The sequence below is a fragment of the Giraffa tippelskirchi genome, chromosome 1, assembly GCF_054371585.1.
Source record: "Giraffa tippelskirchi isolate mGirTip1 chromosome 1, T2T-mGirTip1v1.2.pri, whole genome shotgun sequence".
In the NCBI taxonomy this organism is placed as follows: Eukaryota; Metazoa; Chordata; class Mammalia; order Artiodactyla; family Giraffidae; genus Giraffa; species Giraffa tippelskirchi.
The window spans coordinates 112314408-112332094 of NC_137275.1; the positions used below are offsets into that span (position 1 = coordinate 112314408).

Here is a 17687-nt window from a genome sequence, read left to right on the forward strand (position 1 = left end):
CGTCAACCTCATTCTTGAATTCAGGGCCGATAACTCCTCTCAGCCGCACGCTAAAGCCGAAACCACGCTAAGGCAAGTCGGAATCCCGCCAGTTCAGTCTCAAGTTAGAGTGGACTTCCCCAGTGGCCCAGTAGTTAAGACTCCACAGTTCGGCAGGGGACATAGGTTTTAATCCCTGGTCGGGGAACTAAGATCCCACACAAAGTGGAGCATGGACAAAAATGTAAGTTAAGAGAACTCCCCCCTCAAATGTACTAAAATTACATTAGCTCTCATCATAAATTTGAAGCAAGGTATGAGAACCCCGAACTGATCCCCCTTGGTCTGCTCAGTGGGAAGATGTGAAAAATGACTTGAAAACCAGACCGAGTTTAAAGACAGCAACATGGAGCCCAGTGGTGGCCCCCGCAGGGCAAATGTCAACACGTGACAATCCCCCTACTGACCCTGGTGTTGTTCCTTTCGGCTTTCAGCTCAGCGATTTCTTCTTCTCGTTCAAGAAGCTGCTCCCTGCATACATCTAGTTCTTTAGTAAGTTCTATAAACTCCTAGAAGACAGTGAAATGAGTAAGTAACTAAATGCAAACACAAATTAAAAAGAGAGCGAGCTGCTGAAGACTGACCCTGTCAAGTCTCTCCAGGCTCCACGCAAAGGATCTCCTTGCCCCTCCAGAGAAGAGGGGGTCCCCTGACCCAAAGATCACACAGACCACCACAACTCAGACTGGCCTGCAGCCTCCACCTCGACCTGGCAGGCACGCGGCAGGGGAAAACCCGGAATCCAAGCCTGCCTTCTCAAGACCCAGGGGCGTCTGAGAAACTTTCCTAAACACAAATCCTAACAACAAAGTGGATAAAGAGATTCTTAAATGACACCCAGACAAGTGACCTAGAACCACTGGGGAGAGTGAAGAACAAAGGTAAGGTCTACAAGGCCACCAGGCTGTGGAGTGTTCCTCTGGGAAAGCTATGGCACCCCAAGGCCATCTGTTAGCCTGACTCCACTGAAGTCACCCAGTTAAACTGGTTAAAATGTTAAATTCACGTTATATGTATTTTACCACAATTTGTGTGCACACGGGGCCGTCCACCTGGTGAACTTGCTCAAAGTAAACCACACGGAGTCTTTCATTCTTCTGTTTTTCTTTGCAGAAATACAAAAATCCTGGGCTATGTATCCCCTACTACATACTAAGCATTCAGCACCCAGAACAGTGCCCAACTCTTGAAAGAGGCATATAGTAGACATGTGAAGCTATAAGGGTGTATGTTATACACGTAAACCAGTAGGTACCAGTCATTAAAATACTGGACACACTGGTGTGTGCTTTGTAAGATGGAGACGTTAAGGGGCTTAGCATTTCTGCTTCAAGGACTGACTCTCTAGCTCGACCCACAGGCCCCAGAGACTCCTCCAGCCAGTATATCCCTTCTTTGGAAGAGGGGAGATGTTAAGGGGCTTAGCCTTTCTGCTTCAAAGACTGACTCTATAGCTCAGTCCACGTGCCCCAGTGACTTCTCCAGCCAGTGTTTCCCTTCTTGTGGGGCCCCCGCCCATCCTCCACGCAGCACCTGCACAACCTCTTACAAGGTCTACCTGCTGGGGTCCATCCTGCTCACTAAGGCCAAACGCCCTGGCCGGCAGGGCCCACAACTGTGCTAACAAAATGAAACACAAAGCCAACGCTTTGCCGGCTGAGGGTCAATGTGACGGGCCCAGCCCCCGGCTGCTCTCACCTCAGGCCACTCTGCTTCCAGGACTTGGGCCGAGGCCAAGTTCTTCCTCCTCTTGGCCTTTGCCTTGGGCTTGCAGCACTGGAAAAGCCCCCAAAGGCGGGTCTTTCTGCGACCCATCCTCGCGGATGGGGGCAGCCCCCCACTAGGGGGCAACTGCTGATTCACAATCAGATGCCTCAGCACTCGAGCTATCACCACCGATCTCACAAAACGACCACCACTATTCACACTACGACCACCCCACTCTCACACACACAGCTCTCACACTATGACCACTGCTCCCACACTATGTCCACCAGCACCGGTGTCTCAAGAAGAAATGGCACGAAGGCTCTGCCTCCAGCACGTCTCCCTGGAGCCCGGAACCTGGAACCCACTGAGTCACAAGGGGCTCCATGGTAACAGGGGGGCTGGCCTCAGGCCCACCAGCAAGGGCGCAGAGAAGGGGGAGGGGCTGCCAAAAAAACGGCAGGTGAGTGTGGGGTGCGGGAGAAGGAAGGCTGTGCACACAGCTCAGCCCCACCGTTAAAACTTATTTTAGCTGAAAGTCACCCAAAGGAGAACCTAAAGAGCAATGGTACCATTTGCTTTAAAGAACTACAAAAGACATAAAAGTATCCATTGCAAATTTATTATGCATTAGGAAGCTTAACTTAAAAACCAACAGCATAGTAAAAAAAGATATGTTATCTTCGTTCATAGCAGAACAGGTTTCAAAATATATTTTCTTCTAAATGTATTCAGTCAGTACACAATCCTTTATAAAAGTTGTATATATATTTTTTCTGTCAATACTTTCATTATATTTATAAATACAAGATTTACATAGCACCCCATCAAAAAAAATGAAAACTGCTTATGATATAGCTACATATATTTCATACCTATAAAACTTTTAAAGGAGTGCTATGTTAAAGATGGGCCCTAGTTAATGCTCCACTTACTCGTGCAGCAAAACACACATAAATCTGTCAAGTTTTCTTTGTCCATAAAACATCTTGAAAAATTAGCAAGACACTTGTGAAACTGAGCTTCTTATACCCATATTTTAGAAAGGGATTTGCTGTGCATATTCCTATGAGATTCAAAAGGCAGATAACAGATGAAAACAAAGACTGAAAACAAATGCCTACATAAACAGTTAAGGTAGGGATGTGATGAATGAGAAACACTGAAAAGCAGGACACAGGATATGTAGGTGGGAGTGAATAGTAATAAAACATTACACGAGTCTAAACTTGGATATAAACTCCACTGGTATCCAGTTACTTTCACCTTCACTTAGGAATGTTTACATTGTTGAAAACCTTCTTCTAAGCACCCTCCAATTTCTATGTTGCCATCAGAATGCTTGATGTATGTTTTTCTTTTGTAAAATCACCATGGATTTTACCATCCATGGTAATCACGAAGACATTAGGTCTAGGAATCTGAACTGCTAGTTCTTCATGATTTAGATTTATTAAAATTTTTTCCTTCATCTGGTAAAGGTATTAAATAATACTAATCAGTACTGTTACTATTCAGAGGTGTATATGCTGAATTTCATTCTAGCCAAGAATAGGAAGCAGAGAAGGAAAGGAGAGTAAGACTAGATTTTTGCTGACCTTAGAACAAAGGCAACAGATCCCTGATACTGAGTGACTCCTGAAGCAGCCACTCATAAACCGCTATGGGATAAGTGCACAAAGTTCAGAGAAACAGGAGAGGAGAAAATACGGGATTTTTTATCCTAAATTTTGTCAGAGATGGCAGTTGTATTACAATCTTGCACCTTTTGAAAAGGACATGATGATTCCTACACTGACATTATTAAAGGAAAGCCATCATTTCTACCACAGATGACTTCTTCTATTTGAGTTTCTGAATGTGGATCCCAGATAACTTTGAGAGTTGCATATTATTTGCAGAAAAGTATAATATTTCAAATCTTAATTAGTTCTAATGTATAACGAAAGGAAAAGGAAAAGAATGGTGGAAAAGGAACAGGAGGAGGAAGGGGAGGAAGACAGAGGGATGGAGGCGGTTACTTCTCAAACTCAGCCCTGAAGGATGCCACTAGCATCTCCCCTCCAGCACCATGAAGTCTCCATGTGGTGTGGCTCCCCCATGGCTCTCAGAGACGGCAGCCACAGAATCCTTTCTGCAGAATTTACAGCTCAGTGCACTGATTCCCCGGCCCTTCGAGGGAAGAAAGCTCCCAGATGCTGCTGTCCTGCAGCAGTGGCTCAATGTCCTCATCACTGCCACGTTCTGGAGTGTTGGCCATGCTGCCACTGATACTGTTGCTGTGTTTTTGAATTCCACTGCCTTTACTGTACTCAGGGATGAATACAGCAACCAGGAAAGACATAAGAACTATACACGCCCCAAACAAAAATGGTGGGCCTGGGATGACAGCTCCCTGGTGGGTGTGGAAACAAATGAAGATGAAGAATTTGGTTAGCCTTTCAAACTAAAATTAGTACTAGATAAACCAAAAAATAACAATAAAAAAATAAAAACCACACCACAGAAAAGTGAGTTATTTTCTCATTAGCAAATGTTCATTAACTGTCACGGCAAATCCTAACAAAGCCTGGTGTCTGGAATATCATGGAGGGCAGCTAATCACTGCTTTGTGCACCACTTTCCGACAGCTTAACCAAACATGTCAGCACAGCTGGTCTCTCTAATCTTGCCCTGTGACCTGAGATCATGCAGTCTGTACACGTAAGAACATTAACTCCAGTTTTGTACAGAAATCTATATTAAACATAGATTGGAAGGAGGGAAGTAACAGCAAATAAAAGGTAGAAAAAGCACTTTAGCTCAATTTGTAGCTGGAAGTTTAGGTCATTTATCTTTTATTTGGCCTGAGTTTCACCAGAGGACAGCATTCTAACCAGAGAAATTATGTAGGTGAAAACAGAATCTGAACAAAGGCAAGAAAAATATTTTACGTAAGACATTATCACTGAAATGATCCCTCCCTAGTCCCAAGAAGCAATGAACACAACACTTACTACTCTCAAATATTTAGTAATATTATAAAAATAAGAACACTTTCCAAATTTAATGTCATAAGTTTTTGCTCTAATCAGATACAATTGTTAAAAACTAGGCTTATTACCAAATTACCTGTAGGGCAGCATTGTTAGAAATCAATTCTGGTTCCAACTCAGTCAGTTCCACATGGAACATGTAGAATATGAAGCCATACAAGGCTGGCCCCAGTCCATTACAGAGTCCTCTTATTCCAGTTATGATACCCTGGGCAACTCCTAAGCCAGAACAAAGAGAAGGGAGCCAGTCTTCTCAGAAAAAGCGTCTCAAGATTGGAGACTTCAGAGCCCTTTCTTTCAAACTATAAAATACTGATTAAGCTGGACTGAGTACCCATCATACTGATATCCATTCACTGTACAAATGTTTCCTTGTCCTTTTCTATGCCCTTATAATGCTGTCCTCACTACCTGTCCTAAGATCTCTAAGGATATGAAATGACACCGATGTTTCTAAAATCCCTTTGAGGCTGAATTCCCCCTGAACAACAGATCTTCCTATAAACAGGGAACGATAAAACGAACAATTTAATATTCTCAATTTACAGGCAATTTCTACTTTTTTGCAGATTGAGATTTTCCTCTTCTACTTATTTAATGGTGCTTTTACAATAAAAATCTGTCCTTTGCCTCTTGTACCTCTGCCCAAGGGTCAGTCCACAGGGGTCCTGAATCTGTGTGCTTCCAGCACCTTCTGACAGATTCTATTCCTCACAGTCATCACTGTACTCCAAGTACACCTGTACTGAAAAATCCCAGAAGTGTCAATTTCTAGGGATCTCTGGTGTCTCATGTGGAAGGTAAAAAATTAGCTTGAATGTATGTTTCTGTAAGTCAAAAATAGTCAAATACCATTCAACCTAATATACTGTGTTCTAATAAGTTTATATGCTGACATTTAGAAACATCTGTATTAATACATGTAAGCATAAAAAAAGCCAAAGCAAATTCATGCCCTGAGAGGCAAGATAAGAGTCTCTTAGAGCCAAGGCAATGCCCATCCTTCACAGATAGCTCATGCCTTTACTTGAACCACAACATCTCCCAAGGATGCAGTCAACTAAATGACCATGACCAGGGTAACACACAGATTTGAGGTCTTCAAATGATACTGTTATATTTAAAATAGATAACCAGCATGGATCTGTTGTAAAAAAAAAAAATAAAAATTAAAAAAGTAGATATGAATAAAATGGCTAATTTCCAATGTGAAAAAATAAGTGCAACCAATGAACTATATTTTCCAATCTAGTTTTTTTTTTTATTGAAACTTTTTAAAGATTTCTAAGGCAAAATTTTTTTTCTTCTAAAACTCACTATTTTCTAACTATAGTCAGGTAAACCATTAAGTGATGGAGAAGGAAAATAATTAATTTCAGCAGTAAGAAGTACCTGATACGGAATCCAGAGGCACAAGAAGGATGAAGAGTCTAGACACTTACGGTGCTACTCTACACAGTCATCTTACTTTTGCCTCTCACTCTGCATCTAATTATCAAGAACTACACAGATTGATCTGCTCTTTATCTGCTCAAAGAATCATCTTCTAAACTGAGTAAATAATGGACTTTGAGTGATTCCACATTGAAGAAACTTCAGTGATTACAGTGATTAAATAAAGAACTCACTGTTTTTCTAGCTAGTCTATCATTATTTAACAGATATTTGTTAAAATATGAGTATAGTCTAGTAAATTATGATGGTAACATAAAAGGAGAGTCAAAACTGGAGAGAGAAATTAGATAGCTGTATTTCTAAGTATTCTGACTTGCTGTGTCCAGATTTCAAAAATATGAGTATAAAATCAAAGCAGGAAGGAAAAGAGAATTTTCCTATTTGTCAAAGTAAAGAAGTATGATTGTTCAGCAGGGACCACACAGCTGTAACCTGTTTCTATGCTGATATGGAAAGAGGGTCAGAGATGCTCATGCTTCTGGCAGGTACATCTCCACTGAGGGAAAGAAACAGTGAGGGGGACAGTGACCTCACCTTGCTGATCTGACTCTGCATTCTGAGAGACGAGAGTACTGACTGCTGGGAACGTAATGCTGGACATGGCGGCCACAATCCCTGCTGCCCACATCATCCTGCAATGACAGGTCAGGCTGTGGTCAGGGGGCAGGCTAGCCCCAATGAGAGCGCTATTCAGAGTACAAGCGGCAAAAGCACAAAATGCTGTCTGTGTCTTGCACTAAGTTGTATTTATTTTTTTCTCTTTGAAAAATTTTTTTTTTTTAAAAAACCTAGAAAGTTACACAGCACACTGTTAATACTAATACTGATCACTTCATGAGCTGGGAAAGTTTCGTTTCTTTATCTTACCTGTCAAAATATGTTTTTCTTCCTGGTTTCTCTACTGCCACCTTCAAATGCAAGCTCAATGAAATTCAAAAGGATTTCTTGTTTCTATAAATCCACATTTTTTCTCACCAATTTTCCACTTTTTTCTTTATACTTTTCAAAGGCTCACCTCCAAACTGCCCTTAGGCTGCTCAGTTTTCTACCCTCAATAAAGTGTTGTGTGCAACCAACAGAAAAAAATGGAGACCTGAAGTTCAGGATGACATCTTGCAGATTTCCAAGTCTGCTTCCTTTAGACCTTTGTCTCAATGAAAGGAACCTATGTTCCTTTGAACTTATGTGTGTGTTAGTATTAAGCGTGAGTGTGAGCAAAGTCCAGTGCCAATTGAGCTAAAAACCTGTTTGGCCAGACTGTCTTGGGGATGACAAGAATAACCTTACTTTTAAAAGGAAAAACACTTTAGGTTGATAGAATTAGCTGTTGAACCAAAGTTCATGGGACTGAAATTAAGGTTTCCAAGAGCAAGAAGAATCTACCACTGACCACCTAAAGCATTTCAAGTTCTAACCTGTGTCCTTCATTTCTGGTTGTAAAATAAGGACCAAGTGAAACATTTTAAATGAAGATATGAACTGTAGTATTTGGTAATAGGCACATGAGGGAACCTGCCTCACAACAAAATAGCATTCACTTTTTTTTATCTTTTCTTATTCCACAGGGCTTAATTTGACTCGCTTTCTTATTAACAGGAATCTAATTGTTAGAAGTAATAACTGTCTCTGGGTACAGAAGCTTTTGGAGCAGATCTTAGTGTTTATCTAAGATTATATTATATTATAAAGATTATGTCACTGTCCAATGTCACTCAGCTAATTATAGCAGTAAATCCTGCCATAATCAGACATATTTCCTTGTTTTCTTGTTTTGTTTTTGACTATATGTGCTGTCACCAAAAACTGACAAATGTGTTTAACAATTAGGCATGAAACTTTTTTTGGAGGGTTGGAGAAAGAGATACTTATATTTAGTTAAGTAGCATCTTACTGAAAGCTTGCTGAGGTGAAGGCAATCTGTCTGAATAATGCGGGATTATCTAGCTATACCCTTCCTCAAACTAAGTCTAAAGAGTTTTTGAAATTTTGAATACACTTTGCTAGTAAAATAAGTCCTGCTTCTTTTGCATGAACACTCAACGAATTCAAGCTCCTCTAAAAGATAAATCTGTCATGAGACTCTATCAGAGAGACTTACCATGCTTGAGATCCAAAACCGTACCAGGCTAACTGGAACATCTGGAAGCCCAAACCAAGGAGAACAGTGTTCTTATTCCCTAATGATCTCATCAAGCTAGTAAGAAAGACCGTCTGCAAAGCAAAGGGGACAATCATTAGACATCATATAAGCACAGATATTTGATGCAAGCTCTGTGGAAAAGCCCATTGGTGGTGGCCAAGAACCTCCAATTGCAGCCCACGTGACCTGAGACCTTGGGAACCACACAGTACTGATGCAGCTCTAAAAGGAGTGAAGCTTCGAGGGCTTCCCAAACTGACTTGGGCTCAGGGCCTTCAGCCTCCTCCCAAAAAATCTGTTTATGTGTTGCTTGTTGTTGTTCAGTTACTAACTCTTCGACCCCATGGACTGCAGCACGTCAGGCTGCACTCTCCTCCACTATATCCTGGAGTTTGCTCAAACTCATGTCCATTGAGTCAGTGATGCCACTGAACCATCTCATCCTCTGTTGCCCCCTTCTCCTCCTGCCTTCAATGTTTTCCAGCATCAAGGTCTTTTACAATGAGTTGGCTCTTTGTTATCAGGTGGCCAGAGCATTAGAGTTTCAGCTGCACTCCTTCCAGTGAATATTCAGGGTTGATTTCCTTTAGGATTGACTGCTTTGACCTCCTTGTAGTCCAATTTGTGGGAGTTAACAGTTTCACAAAGTTGGATTGATTTAAATATGATTTTAACAAATATAAAATGTGTTAGTCACTCAGTCATGTCCGAGTCTTTGCAACCCCACGGACTATACAGCCCGCCAGCCTCCTCTATCCATGGAATTCCCTAGGCAAGGACACCGGAGTGGGTTGCTATTCCCTTCTCCAGGGAACCTTCCTAACCCAGGAATTGAACTCAGGTCTCCCACACTGCAGGCAGATTCTTTACCGTCTGAGCCACCACTCTGCTGAAAAAGTTAGGTGAGACAGACTGAAAGGGGATAAGATAAAAGATGAATCTTGGGCTAACTAACCAGAGTTAATATTAAAAAACAACAACAACAACAAAAAACATAAGCAACTTGAAAGGTTAACATAATTTACACTGACTGATACAGTTAAAAAGTAAAAGGCGTTTACCTGAATGTACTCCTATGAGGTATATCAGTTCTAGTATTTTGGGAAAACAATTTTGTGGCATTCTCATTTCTCTTCCGGACAGAGTTATCACAGAAGAGTGTTCCACGTGGCCTACCATGCTTTAAAACAACATATGGCCCCTTCATGGATCCCAGCCTTGTCGTAAAGGGGCTGGCATAACTCTATGAAGCTATGAGCCATGCCCTGCAGGGCCATCCAACATGGACGGGTCATAGTGAAGAGTTCTGACAGAACGTGATCCACTGGAGGAGGGAATGGCAAACCCCTTCAGTGTTCTTGCCTGGATAACCTCACGAGCAGTATGAAAAGGCAAAAAGATATGACACCAGAAGATGAGCCCCCCAAGTCGGAAGGAATGTAATATGCTACTGGGGAAGATCAGAGGGCAAGTATGAACAGCTGCAGAAAGGATTAAGTGGGTTGGACAAAACAGGAATGACACTTAGCTGTGTGTGTATCTGGTGATCAAAGAAAGTCTGATGCTGTAAAGAACAATACTGCATAGGAACCTGGAATGTTATGTTTATCAGTCAAGTTGGACGTGGTCAAGCACAAGATGGAAGAGTGAAAATCGACATTTTAATTATCAGTAAACTAAAATGGACAGGAATGGGTGAATTTAATTCAGATGACCATTATATCTACTACTGTGGGCAAGAATCCCTTAGAAGAAATGGAGCAGCCCTCATAGTCAACAAACGAGTCCAAGACGCAGTACTTGTGTGCAATCATAAAAACAATAAAATGATCTCAGTTCATTTTCAAGGCAAACCATTCCAACATCACAGTAACCCAAGTCTATGCCCCAACCACTAATGCTGAAGAAGCTGGAGTCAAACAGTTCTCTGAAGACTTACAAGACCTTCTAGAAGTAACACCAAAAAGATATGTCCTTTTCATTATAGGGGACTGGAATGCAAAAGTAGGAAGTCAAGAGATATCTGGAGTAACAGGCAAGTTTGGCCTTGGAGTACAAAACGAAGCAGGTCAAAGGCTAACAGACTTTAGCCAAAAGAACGCACTGGTCATAACAAACACCCTCTTCCAACAATATAAGGGATGACTCCACACATGGATTTTACCATGTCAATACCGAAACCAGATTGATTATATTCTTTGCAGCCAAAGATGCAGAAGCTTTATACACTCAGCAAAAACAAGACCTAGAGCTGACTGTGGCTCAGATCATCCTCTCCTTATTGTAAAATTCAGGCTTAAACTGAAGAAAGTAGGGAAAACCACTGAGCAATTCAGGTAAGATCTAAATCAAATCCCTTATGATTATACAATGAAGATGATGAATAGATTCAACAGATCTGAGAGAGTGACTACAGAACTATGGATGGAGATTTGCAACATTGTATAGGAGTCAATGACCAAAACCATCTCAAAAGAAAAAGAAATGCAAGAAGGCAAAGTGGTTGTCTGAGAAGGCTTTACAAACAGCTGAGGAAAGGAGAGAAGCGAAAGGCAAGGGAGAAAGATAGAGATATACCCAATTGAATGCAAAAAATAGCAAGGAGAGATAAGAAGTCTTTGTCTCAGTACATCAGCAAATTTGGAAAACTGAGCAGTGGCCACAGGACTAGAAAAGGTCAGTTTTCATTTCAATCCCAAAGAAGAGCAATGTCAAATAATGTTCTAACTACCATACAATTGCACTCATTTCACATGCTTGCAAGGTTATGCTTAAAATTCTTCAAGCGAGGCTTCAGCAGTCCATGTATCAAGAACTTCCAGATGTTCAAGCTGGGATCAGAAAAGGCAGAGGAATAAGAGATCAAATGGCCAATACCCGGTGAATCATAGAGAAAGCAAGGGACTTCCAGAAAAACATCTACTTCTGCTTCACTGACTATTCTAAAGCCTTTGATTGTGTGGAAAACAGCAAACTGTGGAAAATTCTTGAAGAGATGGGAATACCAGATCACCTTACCTGTCTCCCAAGAAACCTGTATGCAAGTCGAGAAGCAAAGTAAGAATCGGACGTGGAACAACTGACTGGTTCCAAATTGGGAAACGAGTACGTGAAGGCTGTATATTGTCACCTTGCTCATTTAATTTATATGCCAAGTATGTCATGAGAAATGCTGAGCTGGATGAATCACAAGCTGGAATCAAGACTTCTAGGAGAAATATCAACAACCTCAGATATGCAGATGATACCGCTCTAATGCTAGGAAACCAAAGAGGGACTAAAGAGCCTCTTGATAAGAGTGAAAAAGTTGGCCTGAAACTCAACATTAAAAAAACTAAGATCAAGCCATCCAGTCCCATCACTTCACAGCAAATAAAAGGGGAAAAAGTGGAAACAGTGAGAGATTTTATTTTCTTGGGCTCCAAAATCACTGCAGTGACTGTAGCCATGAAATTAAAACACACTTGCTCCTTGGAAGGAAAGCTATGACAACCCTAGACAGCATATTAAAAAGCAGAGACATCACTTTGCTGTCAAAGGTCCGTATAGTCAATGCTATGGTTTTTCTGTAGTCATATACGGATGTAAGTTGTGTCATAAAGAAGGCTGGGCACTGAAGAATTGATGCTTTAGAAATGTGGTGCTGGAGAAAACTCTTCAGAGTCCCTTGGACTGCAAGGAGATCAAACCAGCCAATTCTAAAGGAAATCAACCCTGAATACTCACTGGAAGGACTGATGCTGAGGATGAAGCTCCAATAGTTTGGGCACTTGATGGGAAGAGCCAACTCACTGGAAAAGATCCAGATGCTGGGAAGATTGAAGGCAAAAGGAAAAGGGGGCTGCAGAGGATGAGATGGTTAGATAGCATCACTGACTCAATGGACATGAATTTGATCAAACTCTGAGAAATAGTGGAGGACAGAGGAGCTGGCATGCTGCAGTCTATGGGGTCATAAAAAGTTGGACATGACTTAGCAACTGAACAACATAGCTATTTCAGGGAAACAGCCTCTCTGCAGTCCCATACAACATAGTGAATGTACCTAAGCGCATATCAATGAATTAACTTGAAGCACATATGCCCTGCTTTTGGTGGTCCTGTATTTAAAAAAGATGGGGAAACGTTTAATTGTTGTTGTTCAGTTGCCTAGTCATGTCAAACTCGTTGCAACCTCATGGACTGCAGCACACCAGCCTCCCTGTCCCTCACCATCTCCTAAAATTTGCCCAAGTTCATGTCCATTGCATCGGTGATGCCATCCAGCCATCTCATCCTCTAACACCCTCTTTTACTTCTGCCCTCAATCTTTCCCAGCATGAGGGGCTTTTTCCAGTGAGTCTGCTGTGCACATCAGATAACCAAATACTGGAGTTTTGAGCTTCAGCACCAGTCCTTCTGAAGAGGATTCAGGGATGATTTCCCTTAAGATTGACTGGTTTGATTTCCTTGCTGTCCAAGGGACTCTCAGGAGTCTTTTCCAGCACCACAGTTTGAAAGCATCAGTTATTTGCTGCTCTGTCTTCTTTATGGTCTAGCTCTCACAACTGTACGTGATCACTGGGAAGACCATAGCCTTGACTATACGGACCTTTTCCAGCAGGGTGATGTCTCTGCTTTTCAACACACTGTCTAGGTTTGTCACCACTTTCTTTCCAAGAAGCAAACGTCTTCTGATTTCAAGGCTGCAGTCACCATCTGCAGTGATTTTAGAGCCCAGGAAGAGGAAATCTCTACCTACTTCCACCTTTTCCCCCTCTAATTGCCATGAAGTAATTACATATAATCCTAATGTACTGACTTACCACATTTCTTCAGTTTTGTGGATAGCAAAAATTGTAATATTTACAAATTTTCACTTCCACTATTTTTCAGTATTAAAATAATATTGAAACATTCTTCTGGTTAATTTCAGAATAGTAGAGAAAGACTATGGTTGGTGGTTGTAAAAACAAATTTTTATGTGCCAAACCTATGTATTAGGGGTAACCACACATATTCTAAAAAGCACTAAAAATTTATATTAAATTCCAGAAGGAACAAGATGGTGGAGGAGTAGGTGGATGTGGCATACATCTCTCTCCACGGATACATCAGGAATATACCTTCAGACACAGAAGTACTTGCAGTACACAAGCTGAAAGCAGACAGGAGTACTTGACCAATGGAAAAGAATATATAGAACCACACAAAACTCAGTAGGATGAAGGAACTAGGGGGAAAAACAGGAGTGTCAGTAGGACCGGATCTGTCCTCGGCAGGTTGGGAACTGAAGCAGGGGTCCGATCCCCACATCAGGGCAATTGGCTGGGTCAGAGGAGGCTGAGAGTGAGGCAGCTCATCTGTGGCAGCCTAAATGGAATGAGAATCTGACTGTCCTTGCTGCAGCCACATATACCCTGGACAGGGACACAGGTCCCCTGGAAGGCGCAGCAACTGGGAGTTGGAGTTTAGGGATCGTGGAACAACCCCAGGGCAAGGGCTGCTGTTGACGGCAGAGACACAGGCTGAGGGGCCGTGAGGGAGGAGTGTGTGGTGGTAAATGCCTGTGGAGGAGAGCCAGGCAGCCATGGATGCAAGGTGATACTGGTGAGTTACGCCTAGAGGGTGGAGCCATCACCAGAGCCCTCTCTCCCCACACGTCAGCACTGGCACAGAACAATAGAGAGGCTGGCCCATCAAGTGCCTGATGCACTGAACTACAGAGTAGGACCCCACCCAGTGTGCTCCTTTCAGTGACTGATGCACCAAACTATCGAGTAGGACCCCACCCAGGGGGCCCCTTGATGTGCTTGATGTGTAGAACAACAGAGAAGGACCCTAGGCAAGAGAGCCCTCTAAATGCATGAATGGATGGAGCTACAGAGAAAGAATATCTAAAGAGGCCTTCGATCACCAGCTACCAGAGGCTCGAAAAAAGACTGTGATAGGGCCATAACTCCTGTGGCTGAGGCAGTCCATGTCCTTGCACATTTGGCGCTGCCAAGGTCCGCGGGACCTAAGCAGATGAGCCACCTTCACGCTCAACCCTTAACAGGCAGAGCTGCCACAGGAAAAAAAAAGTCTTGCATCTATGAACAGGGGATTGCTTTGGTTGTATCCAACTCTTTTTGACCCTGTGGACTGTGGCCTGCCAGGCTTCTCTGTCAGGGGGGTTCTCCAAGTGAGAATACTGGAGTGTATTGGCCTATACTGGTTGTCATACCCTTCTAGAGCACTATATTCCTGCTGCCCTACACACCAGCTCCCCAAGTACTTGGGAATGTCAGAACCCCTAAGACCCAAGCAGCTGTAACACCTCCACACCTGGCCCTCACAGGGGCAAACCCAAGTCCTCCAGGGCAGCTTCAGGAGCAAACCCCAGTGGAAGACCCACATGCAGCGGTGGAAATAAAACCACAATTGAAACCCAGGGGGAAGTGTGGCTAAGGCAGAAGACCTAAAACCTTCCCACCAGCTGCATAAGCTGCAGACTAAATCCACATGATCAACTAGGCAGATTCTGTGCCTATGGAATATAAAAAAGGTCACTGAGAGCTCCCACAAAAGAAAACGCACTAGTTCTGACAGCTGTGAACATTTGAGCAAGAACACACAGAAGTAGGACCAAATGAGAGTCTGAGCTGCCCCACAGCAGGTTCAGAGACCAGAGCAATGTTGAGGGCATCTTGGAGAGGTGAGGTGAACTGTGACTCCCAGTGAGGGAGAGGACGCTGACAGCAGATATTCAATGAAGACATTTATTATTCCTATACTTTGATTAGCTCTGTAGTTTCTTTTGGATTCCCCCACCCCCTTTTTTTTCCTCCCTCTATTGTAGTTGTGAATTTTATTAGCACTATGAAATCTAATTAAGCTTTTGAGATTTTTCCAATCACACTTAATCACACTTTTTTATTGCTGTTATAAACCTCTGGGTCTACATTGGCCTTTTGCAGTTTTGTGGTGTTTTCTTTTTCTTCTTTTTTTCTGCTTTTTGTAATTAAAAAAAAATTTTTAAACCTATTATCTTTTCTACATTTATTCCTTTGTTTGCCTTTCCTACTGTTCTTTTCCCCTTGAACTTAATCTTTAATATATATATAAATCTTTTTTATCTACCTCTGTTTAAATTTGCATTTCTGTTCTTTACCTCACCATATTTGTTAGTTTTGTTCTCATTTCTTTATTCCCCAGGTGGTACCTTGCTTTAGTTTTGTTGTCCAGTTTGTGCTTTAGTTAGTTTTGTTCTTAACTGGTAGATATCATTTTTGGTTTCCTTTGTTCATCAGGTCAATCTATTATACTTTATTTCTACTAGAATGTTTTTGATTTTGCTTATGCGTGTATATGTATATGTGTATATTCCATTATGTTAATTAATCTTTCCTTGATTTTGTAACTGGCATTTGTGTGGGGTTCATCTTTGGTTTATCATTTTTGGTATTTGTTCTAATACCATTTAGCACCATAAAAAAAACACCTATGGAATCTCTGTTCCTGGCCAGAGATCAAGCCCTGCGCCTTTGAAGTGGGAGCACTGACTCCAAGACCCTAGACTACCAGAGAACTCCTAACCCTAGGGAGCATCAAATAGTGAGAACTCCCAGAAAGGAAACCACTTGAATACAAGGACCAGCATCACCCAACCACCAGTAGCATTCTGTGCAGAACGCCTGATCCAAACAACAAACAATACAAACCCAATCATCAGCAGACAGGATTACCACCTCACTCAGCCTTGCCCATCAGAAAAAAAAAAAAAAAACAGTGCAAATTTCACCCTATACTAAGCTTAAACAAACCACTGGACGAACCTTAGGACGGCAGAAACCAAACCAAAGAAAGAATTCAACCTTGAAGCCTGGGCAAAGGAGACCTCAAACACAGTAAGTTAAAAAAAACAAAATGAAAAGGCAGAGAAATACTGCACAAATGAAGGAACCAACTAGAAACACAGAAGTCCAAATAAATGAAGAGGAAATAGGCAATCTACCTGAAAAAGAATTCAGAATAATGCTAGTAAAGATGATCAAAACCCTTGAAAACAGAATGGAGAAAATGCAAGAATCAATTAACAAAGACCCAGAAGAATTAAAGAATAAACATACAAACTACACAATTACTGAAATTAAAAACACTTTAGAAGGAATCAATAGCAGAACGTCTGAAGAAGAAGGATGGATCAGTGAGCTGTAAGAGAAAATGGTGGAAATAACTTCTGAAGAGCAGAATAAAGTAAAAAGAATGAAAAGAACTGAGGATAGTCGCAGGAATTTCTGGGACAATATCAAATGCACCAATATTCAAATTATAGGAGTCCTAGAAGAAGAGAAAAATAAATAAATGGGATGAGAAAATTTTTGAAGAGACTACAGTGGAAAATTTCCCCTACATGGAAAAGGAAAGAGTCAATCCAATTCAAGAGGTGCAAAGAGTTCTATACAGGATAAACAAAGGAGAAACACACATAGACACATACTAATCAAACTAAAAATGATTAAACACAAGGAAAGAATATTAAAAGCAGCAAGGGAGAAGCAACAAGTAACAAAGAAGTAAAACCCCGTATGTTTTAACAGCTGATCTTTCAGCAGAAACTCTGCAGGCCAGAAGAGAATGGCAGGATATATTTAAAGTACTAAGAAGGAAAAATCTACAACCAAGATCACTCTATCTGGCAAGGATATCATTCAAAATTGATGGAGAAATCAAAAACTTTTCAGACAAGTAAAAGTTAAGAGAATTCAGTACCACCAAACCGGTTTTACAACATGTATTCAACATATACTTACATAGTCAGGAAATATAAGAGAAGAAAAGGATCCACAAAAACAAACCCCAAACAATTAAGAAAATGCCAATAGGAACATATATATTAACAATTACTTTAAAAGTCAATGGATTAAATACTCCAACCAAAAGACACGGACTGGCTGAATGGATATAAAAACAAGACCCAAATATATGCTGTCTACAAGAAACCCACTTCAGACCTAAAGACATATATAGACTGAAAGTGAGAGGATGGAAAAATATATTCCATGCAAATGTAAAAAAAAGAAAGCTGGAGTAGCAATCCTTGTATAAGACAAAGCAGTCCTTAAAGAATATTACAAGAGATAAGAAAAAACACTACAGATAGATTAAGGGATCAATCTAAGAGGAAGACATAACAATTGTAAATATCTATGCACCCAACATAGGAATACCTCAATACATAAGACAAACACAAACAGACAAAAAAGGAGAAACTGACAGTAACACAATAAAGTAGGAGACTTTAACACTCCACTTACACCAATGGACAGATCATCAAAACAGAAAATTAA

The 17687-nt window shown here is 41.3% G+C and overlaps 1 protein-coding gene and 1 pseudogene across 2 annotated transcripts in view; both read right to left on the reverse strand.

Annotated features, from left to right (window-relative positions):
- The window catches only part of LOC145506011 (liprin-alpha-1-like), a 26941-nt gene extending 24581 nt beyond the window's left edge, over positions 1–2360 (reverse strand). The window contains exons 1-2 of the mRNA XM_081489587.1: positions 1738–2360; positions 447–548 (exon numbers count right to left, since the gene is read on the reverse strand). Of these exons, the coding sequence (XP_081345713.1) occupies positions 447–548; positions 1738–1854 (219 nt within the window). The 5' untranslated portion in view covers positions 1855–2360. The remainder of the gene's footprint in view (positions 1–446; positions 549–1737) is intronic.
- The window catches only part of LOC145506019 (solute carrier family 71 member 2-like), a 127777-nt pseudogene continuing 112436 nt past the window's right edge, over positions 2347–17687 (reverse strand). Inside the window, exons 9-12 of the transcript XR_014053453.1 lie at positions 8335–8447; positions 6771–6868; positions 4858–5000; positions 2347–4141 (exon numbers count right to left, since the gene is read on the reverse strand). The product of XR_014053453.1 is annotated as a solute carrier family 71 member 2-like (transcript). The remainder of the gene's footprint in view (positions 4142–4857; positions 5001–6770; positions 6869–8334; positions 8448–17687) is intronic.